At 39.0% G+C, this 12,618-nt stretch overlaps 1 protein-coding gene and 1 long non-coding RNA gene across 2 annotated transcripts in view; one reads left to right on the top strand and one right to left on the bottom strand.

The window, feature by feature from the left end:
* Window positions 1-8,159, bottom strand: part of ccdc169 (coiled-coil domain containing 169) — a 28,515-nt gene extending 20,356 nt beyond the window's left edge. The window contains exons 1-4 of the mRNA XM_002937881.5: window positions 7,991-8,159; window positions 7,154-7,236; window positions 5,749-5,859; window positions 5,095-5,135 (exon numbers count right to left, since the gene is read on the bottom strand). Of these exons, the coding sequence (XP_002937927.2) occupies window positions 5,095-5,135; window positions 5,749-5,859; window positions 7,154-7,236; window positions 7,991-8,076 (321 nt within the window). The 5' untranslated portion in view covers window positions 8,077-8,159. The remainder of the gene's footprint in view (window positions 1-5,094; window positions 5,136-5,748; window positions 5,860-7,153; window positions 7,237-7,990) is intronic.
* A 110-nt stretch (window positions 8,160-8,269) lies between these two features.
* On the top strand, window positions 8,270-12,434 carry LOC100496274. The gene is made up of 3 exons (XR_208343.4): window positions 8,270-8,418; window positions 10,054-10,151; window positions 11,583-12,434. It is a non-coding gene; the product is annotated as an uncharacterized LOC100496274 (long non-coding RNA).
* Window positions 12,435-12,618: the final 184 nt, after the last annotated feature.

Below are 12,618 nucleotides of genomic sequence, written 5' to 3'. Positions count from 1 at the left end.
ACCCACGCCTAAATAAATAATGTGGAATTATTTAATAATTGTCTAAAAGTACATCACATTAAGAGAGCAAACATGACTAGGGAACAGAAATAAGTACACACACTCGCCCACATATCCATTCTCCTCTCAGCGACCTTGCTCCTGCACCAGGACTAGTACTCAGTGCTGTAATTGCTGTATAAGCTCTGAGGGTTATAGTGCAGGCTATTAACCTCCTTGTGCAAGTCACTTGTCTTCCCATTATCATTACATCATACCTTATCTCTGTACTGAGAGAGGAATCCATTTCCCTGCACAGAGGAAGCTTTGCCTATTAAATATACTACAGTAAAACTGTCTACCAGAATGAGCTATTTATTTCATTATTTGTTTCTTTGTGCAGTGTGTACTTGTATTTTCATGAAGAGTATGATGTGAGTTAATTCAATGAAATATTTCATGTAAATAGTCAATAACCTTAAACCTTAGTGCACAAATTATTAAAAATGAATTATTAAGTGGGACATTACACTTTCCTGTAACCCCACATCTATGCTCCCTAGCCCTCCATGTAACAATTATCCCTACAATTGGTATATGGGGACCATGCAGCTGTGGGAGATGATCTTACTATAATTTGGAGCCTTTTTTGGATAAAGGGTTTCTGGATAACAGAGCCCATACCTGTACTGTTAGGATTACAATGCAGTTTTTTGCTGACTGATATTACAATGTAATCAAACAGCAAAAACACATATCTAAAGCCTCATTTATGAATACATTGAGGGGGGAATGGATTACAGACAGGGCAGTTCAGCTTAAAGGGCAGCTGGGGGATTTGGGGATAATGCCTATTTTCTTTCCTAGATACCCCTGTAAACCCAGCTGAAAGCTCAAAGAGGGTGAGATTTGGGATGAATATTTATATGGTAGGTTATATAGGTTACATGAGAGTGTAAAGGGAAGATGCCATCAGGGATACTGCATTGAGATTAAGTTATAACACCAACCAAAGGCTTGCACAGTAAGCTCAAGTTTATTACTTGTGCTGGCCAAGTGTTAATTCCCCATTATGTTTAGGGCTGGGATATTTTTCATACCTAGTGGTTCCGAAGAGTTTATTCTGTTGAATACATATTAACCTCCGTGTTCTGCTGAATAGCAGGCAACATATCTTAGTAAAAGAAATCATGGCAGCCAATAGTTTCATTCTTGCACCACTACTAATACCAGACCTGTTACCAAACATAACCAGAAGCTTCCATCAGAGCACTTGCTAAACCAGTTCCAGTGATTCTAATATGTTGGTGACCAAATAATAACCTTCCTGTTTTGCTGAATAATGGGCAACAAATCTTGTTAAGTATGACAGATGATGGCAGCTGCAATTTTCTTGCACCACTACATGACATTTCAGACTTCAGTTCTCAGACTTACTGGTAACTTCAACAACTAAATAAAGGAACACAGCCCTGTACAATGTACAATAAAGGCCATGAGGTGCCATGATGTGTGATGTTACCATATAACGAGGTTCCTCATATTACAGAGAGGGACCCAGTCAGAGAGCATGGCAATCCCAGGTGACATCTATAATAATAATAATAATAAATCAACCTGACTACTACAGATAGAGGATACATGCAGCATGTAATTGTGTGTAGCTGAATAGCATATATATATATATACTAAAAGCATTATGCTTATTGCTACCCATTAGCATCTTCATTTGACGGCCCTTTACAATTCAAGGTCAGACATCTGCTTTACAGTAGGTTTGTTTGGCTGCACATGGGTTAAATATCCCTGTATCTTTACAGAACATTCATACTATTCTCTAGCTTTACTATAGATCTCTGCCAATAATGTCTCTCCTTTTCATCTACTCCTGCTTGTGCCAAATGACTGTACCTCATGCCGTTCCCTCTAGTTGACAAGAGAACAGAACATGTAAGAACAGTGACTAATGTCATTTCACTTCTCACTAATAACAGCCTATGCAAATCCTGGTTTTATATTTTGAATAATGAGTAATGGCTTTATAATGCATTAGCATAGAGATGAAACATATTTTAGGACCTAGTATAAATAAATTTGAAGCAACTGGACTTGTTTAGTAATCATTGAAGACGTTTCACTACTCATCCGAGCAGCTTCTTCAGTTCAGATGAGTAGTGAAACGTCTTCAATGATTACTAAACAAGTCCAGTTGCTTCAAATTTATTTATACTAGATATACCATGACCTGGATGAATGAAAATCTTCATAGACATATTTTAGGACCCTAAAGTTTGAAGAAGATGACCAATTTACAATATACTGAAATTACTTTAATATCACTTGTAACTCCACTGGGCACACTATTTTCCTATACCCCAACCAGCAACATGGTTGGGCTGCCCCTGTAGTTGCACCATGTGCTCCATTCCCATTATCCATAAGACTGGGGACCATAAAAATCCGTTCTTCAGTTGGACAGCTCTTCCCTAGGTAATACCCACCAACCACCCTTACAGTCCTTATGGTTCTGGTTTGTAAAGGGAGATTCTCCCAATTTGTGTTTCCATGCTGACTGTCCCCCTCTCAGCATCTGTATCTCTTCATTCTCCCTTCATGCAGAAGCTGGGAGTCTGATTTTGAATGACAATATCAGATACAATATATTTTTAGGGGGGCTCTTTTTGCCAACAAGGTGATTTAGAGCTTTTTAAAGGAACTCTTAAGGGGGTGAATTAATTTTAAACTCACTTTTAGCATGTTATAGAATTACCTATTCTATGCAACTTTTCAATTGGCCTTCATTATTTATTTATTATAATATTTAAATTATTTGCCTTCTTCTTGCAACTCTTTGCAGTTTTTAAATGGGGGTCACTGACCCCAGCAGCCAAAAAACTATTGCTCTGTAAGGCTACAATCTTGTTACTTTTTGAAACTTTCTATTCCATTCAGACCCTCTCCTGTTCAAAGTTCCCAGTGAGCCCAGACAATTTCCACAAACTTTGTTTGCTTCTATTTTAGTTCTATAGAACCTATTACAGAGATTTTTTATCAGTCACATCAGTTCCTGTTGCATCAAAGCTTACAATCTAAAGTTTTTATGACATTCACGCAATTTTTATCCGCCTATAATATGTAACACTATCTACATCTAACTGCTATGAGAATGGGTGGTAAATGTCACGTTCTCTAGTGGGCCCTTTAAGGCCCAGTCCCAATAAACCATGGTGTTTAAACAGAATCCCTGCAATAAAGCGAGACAGGACTGTTGTGTTATGCCAGAATGGAAGAAGAAATAAAACCTTTTTTTAATATTATTACACTTCTTTTGTTTCTATTGATTTGTGAAGTGGAGCCAGTAACAATGGGAGAACCACAAGACGCTCAATAACCAATTTACTGGAGGTAGGAAAATAGTTCTTAACAAATCATATAAGTATGCCGCTGCTTAAGCATTTTAATATTGCGTTGCTAAACAATTTAAAGCGAGTACGGTTTCCAGTATTCCAACTAATATACGGAGGGTGGGGTGATGATGTAACAGAGCGGGGTTTCAGGCAGTTCAGGGGGAGTGGTGAATGGCAGGGGAGCTGGGTTGGATAGAGGCTGTAACTGAGCAGGCCCTGGGGCATAGCAAAAGAGGTGTCTATAATTGCTGGTAAATATTTAATCGAGGCCCAGGCAGTATTCTAGCGGCTCAGCCAGGGAAATACCGGACAGGTGCCAGTTCTATTTATGAAAAATGTATCATAGAAATCAAAGAGCTACTGGACTAGACAATATTCCAAAAGCACATCCATTTAATAAACCATGAAAACCAGAACCTTTTTTGGCAACTGAGCTTAGATGGACTTAATGGACAAGAGAGCGTAGACACATTCTATACATTCTATTTTCTGTGAGCCACTTTCTCTTCTGCCCTCACCTTGTGTCAGTTTTGCACACATTGTCTCTGTGATACTGAAATGGCCATTTACTTATGCAAATGCAGCATGCAACGTGCAATTTCGGGCACAGCTTTTTTTTCCTGCAATGCAGTGTTCTTCTTGCATAGTTCCAGCATCACTAAGCCAAGCACAGCATTTATTTTTTATATCGGGCACACATTGCAGCTAAAATATTTGAAGTTGGGTTGGCGTCACTTCCACCGTTAAAACAACACTGTGTAATTCTTTGGGCACAAGTCTGTTACATCTATGGACACAGGCAGTAGTTCCAGGGTTCCCTAGCTTCAGTGAACAGGCGCTCAGCAAGTATTGTCAATAGGCACACAGCCTTGTGACCATTTGAGCTCAGGGGCACATTTGTACCCTTGAATCTTTTAGGTGTTAAAGGACCAGTATACACCAATATTTACGTGTTATCAAATTAATAGAACTGAAAGCTCTCTGTTCTTTTAATTGAATTTTAAAGCACTGATCTTTAATCAGTAACCTTCATCAGATGTTCTTGTTAAACTGACCAAGAACTGATCAAGCATGGATCATTTAGTTTTACCATTACTACATCCCACTCTCTCTTTCTGTAATCCCGGCTTAGTTTAAAGAGAGATAATGAGCTCTGTATTAACAAACCCCTGTCTTTTACCACTTAGGGGCAGATTCATCAAAGCACGAGTTCAAATCCAGAAATAGGTAAAATTCGAATTAGATATGATCATTTCTGATGATCGGAAATGTCACGAAAATGCTTACGGAAAAATCGTAATAGTCACGATCATATCGTATTGGCGACTCAAAAATCAGAAAATTTTCGTATTAGAACGATCATAAACGGTGAGAAAACCATACTCAACAATTATGATTTAGTCGCTTAAAATGTTGTCAAAGTACGAAAACGTAGGAAAAATACAAATATTTTGTATTTGGAAATAATTGTACTTTGATAAATGGGCCCCTTAGTATATGTGATGAAAATCTTTCCTTTATATATATATATAATTTATTTCTTTTTCTAAACCCACATTTATTAACAGAGACAGGGCTGGGCCTCTTCCCCCTCTTGCTGTCAAGGAATATTTTATTTGTAGATACTAAATGAGAAGCATTCACAATGTTGGTGTTGTTGGCCACTTATTTAAGTAAATGGGCAGAATTAAGAAAAATAAGAACTTACCAAAGGCATCTGATCAAAGGAACGGATAGAGGACAGTCGATCTAAAGTGAAACACTGAGGTGTTATTAGCATGTTTAATCAAAGAAAAATGATGTTCTCTGACTATAAAAAAGGTTCAGTCTCTGACAGCCACTGATACTGTATACCTGGCGCACTTTGCCTTGTATCTTACCTTTAGGAAAACAACACTGTATAGTTATACAGTCTAATGCGTGATAATATTTGTGAAATATTGCAAGTTCACTACTCTCTTCAGTTCTGTACATGAAGATCACAGACTTCTCTCTATGTGTTTTTCACCCAGAAACCCCTGTAGACTGACTAGCCAGGTTTTAATGCTTCTTGATTTGGCACCTGGGGCTAATGAGGCCCAGCTGGTCAGTTTGTAGCACCTCACTCTATTACAGACATATAATGCAACACACAGAAACTATTTGGTTGATGCCACACATAGCGTTTTCTTGGCAAGTGGAAAAATGATTGCCAAAAAAATGCTGCTACGCTGCAAAACTCTTCTGCATGTACCTGCCCGGAAACATTGAATCCACTTGGGTGCAGGCACACGAAGCATATTTCTGGCTGAAAATGCTCGCATATGCAACGCTACGCGTGGCATCAGCCTTACATCTTCTCAAATGCTCTATATTTTCTCACCTGTGGGATTGCCACGAATATTTTCAGACTTTTCTCGAAGAATATAAATCTGCCTTTCTAACTGCTTATTGAGTTCCACTTGGGTCTCATACCTTGTTTTCCATTCATTACCTAGGAAGCATTGCAGAAAATCTCATTAGCTCCTTGATTCCAAATTTAGTCATGGTGGTTACATTACTAAAGGCAAAAGTCACATCTAAGCTTTATAATCTATGTAGTTCCCCTTGGGGAAACACTGGTAACAAAACTTGTAATGAGACTAACCATACTGTTATTTTTTTAGCAGAGCTAAAATAGTAGCAGGAACGATTAAATAAATCTTTATGGGTTCTTTACTTCCTGAATGTAAACTAGCTCAAAGTGCTCTTCTGGCTCTGGGATCTTTTTTAGTTAAAGCTATTAGTAGTTTTCACACAGCCAATACAATAAATTTGAAACAAAATAGCCACCTGCTGTTTATTTAGGCTGACCAGACACAGTTGACACAAAATTACATTAATCAGAAAAGGAAAGTCCTACGATGCTGTTCTGTTTAAAATTGACTGGAGAAACGTCCCATAACTCTTCTGCAACATCGCAAGACTCATTTTTCAATTGATTTTCTGCTGTGTACAGTTGGTCTAAATAGCCAGCAGGTGGTGCTCATGTTTCAAATTCTTTATAATAAAAGTGTAAAAACATATAAGGGGTAATTTACAAGAGCAAGCCACTTAGTGTTTATTCTAAGAACACTTGTGCCCCCCTTCGCACACTAGATCTCAGTGCAGAAAGCAGCACTAGGACATGCAGCTAAGCCCTGTCCTTAACACCTGCCCTGATTCAGACTGCACATCCTGCTCCCCTACCTTGTGCATCTAAGGTAGATAGGGGGCTGGTGAGGGCATGCCTATGTGCATTCTCCAGCCCATGTATCCTGGATCCTGTCCTAACTACCCCACTCATTGCTGGATCCAAAGGCCGTGTGGCAGGTCACCCAGCACTGACTAGGATAGTTAGCTTTGTAAAGTGCCAAAAATTCACTTTTTTTTTGCAATTTGCATGCTGTGTTCTGCTTCACAAACGAGACATATAATATATTAAAAACTATAAAAAAAAATATCATGTAAAATGTGAAATAGCAATTTTACACTTCTGATAATATCTTGAAAACAATATTTTATATTGGCTGATTAAAGCTTAGTCTTAACCTTAATCCTCATATCCCAGCAGCTAGGGCTTGTGTTGGGAAAACATGAAACACTGTTATATTTCCAGAAAACAGGAATTGAAATCAGTAGTTTGTTAAAACTTTAGTGAAACAAACAAAACAGCATGCTTCATATTCATTAGAATTTAGGTTATTTCACAATTAAAACCTGTTATTGCAAAAAAAAAAAAAACACGCAGTGGGGTTTTTCAGCCTTACCTTCATCTTCCACACTGTTCAGCCTTCGTTCCAGTTCGGCTATGGTATTCTTCAGTTCAAATGTAGATATCTGCAGCATTTCCCTGGGTAGGGTGTAGAAATAATATTTATATCATATATTATTTCTAATATATGTTGTGCAACTTTAAATTACAAAAGTATCTTTTTTACTGTTCCTCAGCTTCTTCTCTTACTTTCTATTGTTTCTGTGGTACTTTAGCAAGGTGACTGTTACAACTATGTGCTGGGAAAAAGCAAATGTTTTATCCCAAGAACAGAGAAAGGCCAAACCCACAAATCTAAGGGATTAGAAAGCCCCCTGACTACCTACTGGCTCTATAAAATATATACTGTATACTGAAGATTTGGGCCACTAAAGCACTAAAGTAAATCATTCTACTTATTTAGGGCAAAGGCACATGGAGGCGATTAGTTGCAGCGACTTTTAAAAATGTAGCAGCCACGGGCAAATACACTAGCTGCTGCGACCAATCGTGCTCTGGTTGCGGTGTGATTAATAATATGATTAATTAAGTGTTAATTAATATATTGAACCTTGTCTCAAGGCAACGGCAGGCCACTTCCACAGGGAAACTGAAGCAGGCGTATATTTTTCCACTGCTGATTTACAATAGTGGCAAAGTATTTGCAGATTAAATCAGACTAAATAGGGCAATTTGCTCAGAGCTTCCCAGCTACCTTAAATAAACCTCTCCCTTATCAGGCAAAAAGTATGTTTAGCACAAACCCTAACTATTCAGTTAATGTAGAAATGTGTATATGCTGTCTCTTTACACTCTAACAGCCAAGCTTTGACATGAAGGATGCAGGGCTCACTTCATTTTCTTTTCTAGCTGTATGTCCTCTGTGAGCTGGTAACTGCCCCCTGGAGCCACAATGGAGCCATCTCCCACTTGTTCCATTCTGCTCAGAAGCTGCCTCACAAACTTCTGTTGATATTTTTCTCCCCATGGCAACAAGTCAGCCAATCAGGAGCTGACTCTTCAGCCGGCTTTGCAGAGGACTGGTGCGTCTACATTCAGAAGGCGTGCCATGTGATGACATCACCGATTTCCTGAATACTTATTGGTGGTGGTAAAGTAGTGACGTCAGGCGATTTACCGAATTGTTATTGGTGGTGAAATAACTACTGCTGATTGGTTGCACGTCGGGACGTCGTCTCATTCTAAGCGGGCACTTCAAAATGGAAGAGAAGCTGGATGCCGAGACTCTCAAAGTTTATGGAGGACTGGCAGCAACCTTGGGTAATGCACAGGGGAAGCCATGGATGCAGGCATGGACTGGCAATCTGCCCATTCAGGCAAATGCCCGAGGGGCCGCTTTATTTTATGTTCAAGTGGGCTGCTCAGTTGCAGTCTTTGAAATCTAATTAGACTCAGCGCTGCACTTTCCTGTGAATTCTCTTTAAACACGGCCAGTAAACTCTCACTAAGCTGCTGTCTCACAGGGAGACTGGGTAGTGTCAGCATGAAGCTGATTGGATAGTGCCACTGCCAATCTCAAACAGTGTAGGTAGGAGGGACCTGCACAGGAGAAGAAGTGAGTGAGTGTCAGTGCTGCAGACACATGTATCTCTATGTACATAAATATGGTATAGTAATTCAAGTGAGAATGTTTGGCAAAAATGAAGCTGCTATGCTAAAACTTATTCATGAGTCAAACCACTGTGTACTTTAATTGCCTTTGGAAATTATGTAGTTTTATTTTACCCCAATGTTTGGTATATTTTAGTAACTATGCAGGGCTGCTCCTGAGAACCTTGCCTTGGGCGGCAGAGAGCAGCCAGTTACCGGGGGTGGCAAAAAGCCATGGACCTGTACCAACGTTAAAGTTGTAAACGTAGAGTGGAAGAGAAGGGAAGGCACCACTGCTGTAACTGTGAATATAATATACACACGCACATATATATATATCTATATCTATCTATATACTGTGTATATATATATATATATATAGATAGATAGATAGATAGATAGATATGTGCGTGTGTTCAATTGCAGAGCACTGGGAGCAAAGAAGCTGACCCTGGGGAAACGTCAGGTGTGGGTATGTGAGAGATCCTGTGGCATTACTGGCTGCAGTTAGATGCCAGTTATTATTTATTGGCCTGGTGGGAGGCTGTATGGGGCTTTCTGCACTTGTAATGCCAGAAAACACAGAAAGCTTTCATATTTTAGCTAATGTGTGGTACTAACATCTCATTTTTTGTAATAAAATATTTTTAAAGGCAAACTGAGCACAGGCAATTTTTATCCTTACTTGAAATGCCAGGGCCTGTTTTAAATCCCAGTCTGGGCCTGCCCCTTGCACCAGACAAACCCTAGTGTGGGTGCCAGGTTAGTCCAGCCCTGTGGTAACTAACCCCTCAGCCCTCTATTACAGGGGCAGTATAAAGAGTTGTTGAACGTTGGCAAAACAAATAGAAATTTTATTAATATTATTTTTATATCCTTTCTTATTATTATAAAGTACCAGTGAATTATTGTTTTGTTTTATTCCCTCCTCCCACAATCAGCTGGGAGTTTAAAGAGTGACCGTTGTCTGTACCTTTCCCTGCTCCAACAATTGCTGTGCAAAACCAAGGGATAAATAAAAGTGCTTTCAGTCAGTAGTTATCCCTGAACAGTCAAAATGCTGCAAGTTACTACTGTAGAGAAAACATTGCTTTGTTTTTTGTTTTTTTCTTACTTTGTGCCTGTAACACAGATGCTAATGCAAGGAAATACACCAGATGTAGCTGAGCAATAGTTAAAAGGAGGCAGATGGCAGACGTGTCCTACAAGCCCAGAAGCATAAAAAAACATGTACATTTTAGGAACAAGGTACCTGACTTTGCACAACATCCCATTAGATCTAATCTGTATTTGTTTACTTGATAGAAAAGCTAACAAGCGAAGCAGCTACTTTGGGAGAACATTGCAAACGAGTCAGAGAACACAACGCCGCCCTTAAAAAGCTGAACAAAAGCTTCAATGAGGTGAGTTGTTGGTTAGTATGGAGCTGTATATATTAACAGCTGTACAGACTGCAGAGGGTACTAAGGCTCCTTTTTTCTGCTAATGCAATAGATTAGGACTTGCTAGAGACTGCAATATTGGTATCACTGCAGTTTCCCCACATTCAGCTTAAAGATGTTGCAATTAATGTTTTGTTGAGTCCTTTACCAGGGATCCTGTCATCTCCTAGATACCATTTTGATTGCTTTAGATCAGAGCTACTGGGCAATACTAAAAATTGGTAGGAGGATAGGAGGAACCAATCTTGAAGCTGTGTAGCCAATGTGAATAATCCAGATCTGTTGATCACTCTGGGCTAGGGCAAACTGATCCTCTTAAAGGAACAGTAACACAAAAAAAAATTAAATTGTATCAAAGGAATTACAATATAATGTACTGCTGCCCTGCACTGGTACAACTGGTGTGTTTGCCTCAGAGAGACTACTGTAGTTTATATAAACAAAGCTGCTGTGTAGCCATGGGGGCAGCCATTCAAAGGATAAAAGACACAGGTTACTTAGCAGATAACAGATAAAACCCCATTATATTCTACAGAGCTTATCTGTTTTCTGCTAAGTAACCTGTGCCTTTTCTCCCTTTTTCCAGCTTGAATGGCTGCCCCTATGGTTACACAGCAGCTTACTTATATAAACTATAGTAATGTTTCTGTAACAGGAGCAACAGTACATTATATTTTAATTACTGTCATTTTTTGGTGTTACTGTTCCTTTAAGGGCTGGAGTCCTGCTCTGTACACTTGAGCATTTTTGGGCCAAAAAAAGGGACCAAATGAGCAGTTGCTCCACCTGCAGAGACAGCACTCTGTGTGATGTTAGCTTAATGGAATGTAGATCAGCGTGACTGACAGATCCAGCACCTCTGTGTCTGCAAGATCAGACTGTTACATTAGGTTGATATTTTTTTTGGGGGGGGGGGGGAGGATATGGATATCGAGAGTTTTTTTAAGGAGAAATATAGCATAACTAATATAACTAAAAACCCCTCCAATCTTTTAGGCAATAATGAATAATATATGGTGCTGGGTTTTACTTTGGCCCCTGCCAGAAGCACAGTAGGAGCAAACAGCCAATCACAGCCGTGCAGACAAATACACGCTTCAGGAAAGGAAGCATGTATAGTGCACATTCTTGTTTTTCACAACATTGTCACCTTTAAAGTGAAACTAACACACACCTACCATTGATAGGTACATTTTATTATTGCACCCCGTTTCATTCTGTGGAGTCACATAAAAATCATTTTTAAAATTATTTTTTACACTGGAAAACTGCATTTCTATGTAAATATACTCCATTAGTATTAATATGGGATTGCTTGCAGGCCAACCAACAGCCGTGTGTGCATGACATGACATGAGCAAAAGCTTTGGACTGACTTTTGTCCTCTTACAGGTCCAGTCGAGACTTGAGCGAGTGGCAGCTATACGGCCTGGTTTCAGCCAAGTGAACTTATGAAGAAGGATTATTCTTCTGCTGTTTGTGCAAATACAGTGCCATTGAACACGACTTTACAAACCCTGTTATAACAGAATGTCGTAACCATGATTTGTGTGTCCTGCATGTTGTACATTATAGAAATACATGCAAAGAAGCAGTCTTTTTGCATAGTATGGCTCCCAAAGGGGAAAACTATATAACATGTCATGAAGTGACCCACACGCCTTACTTTCTGTACAATAGTTACTTTGGTTGTCTTAAGAGTCTGACAGTGGATTCTAAATGAGGCCTTGTCAAGAGAACTTCATTTGTGGTGCAGGTCTGAATTTAGTTTCTATTTTTAATGTTATGAGATATGTACGGTTTTAAACACAGGGAGTTCTGCTCCAAAGCTGTTTTTGAAAGTCATGGAGTTAGAACTGACTATGCAGAGAGCACATTATCTGTTAGGGTTCCTGACTGTGTGTTTATATGAGAGCCTGTTATTAGCAGTGTAAAACTGGAAATATCTCAAAAACCACTAAAAATAGAAAATGAATTTAAACTGCAAAAGTGCTCAGGGGAGCACTCTAAGTTTAAATCATTTTTTAAGATTCAGATCCCTGTAAAGAATATGTAAGCCTTTTATTTTAAAATCCCCTAAGAATAACATACTTTTCTCCCTGCATTCAGATTTACAAACAGCTTAACTGCAGCTCTACTGACTTCCTTGTCTTTGCCACCTTTTGCTTTCTGAGCTTTCTGATTCACAAGTGCAGGCCAGTGGTAACTTTTAGGGAAAATGTTTTTCCTTCATGTACACTTGGAGCTTTCACACATTGGGCATGGCTGAATAGATATTATAACTTCAGTTTTAATTTAAAATGATTCTTTTGTCTAATGGGAAAAAATAGCCGAATTATGTAGGAATGAATGCAACCCCTAAATGTGTCATCCAGACTTTCAATGGTTACTGAAAGGCACAAGGTTGCAGGCTGCTTGCTTTTTATAC

Source organism: Xenopus tropicalis, chromosome 2 (assembly GCF_000004195.4).
Source record: "Xenopus tropicalis strain Nigerian chromosome 2, UCB_Xtro_10.0, whole genome shotgun sequence".
NCBI classification, from domain to species: Eukaryota; Metazoa; Chordata; class Amphibia; order Anura; family Pipidae; genus Xenopus; species Xenopus tropicalis.
This window is presented reverse-complemented; position numbering and strand designations above follow the sequence as displayed.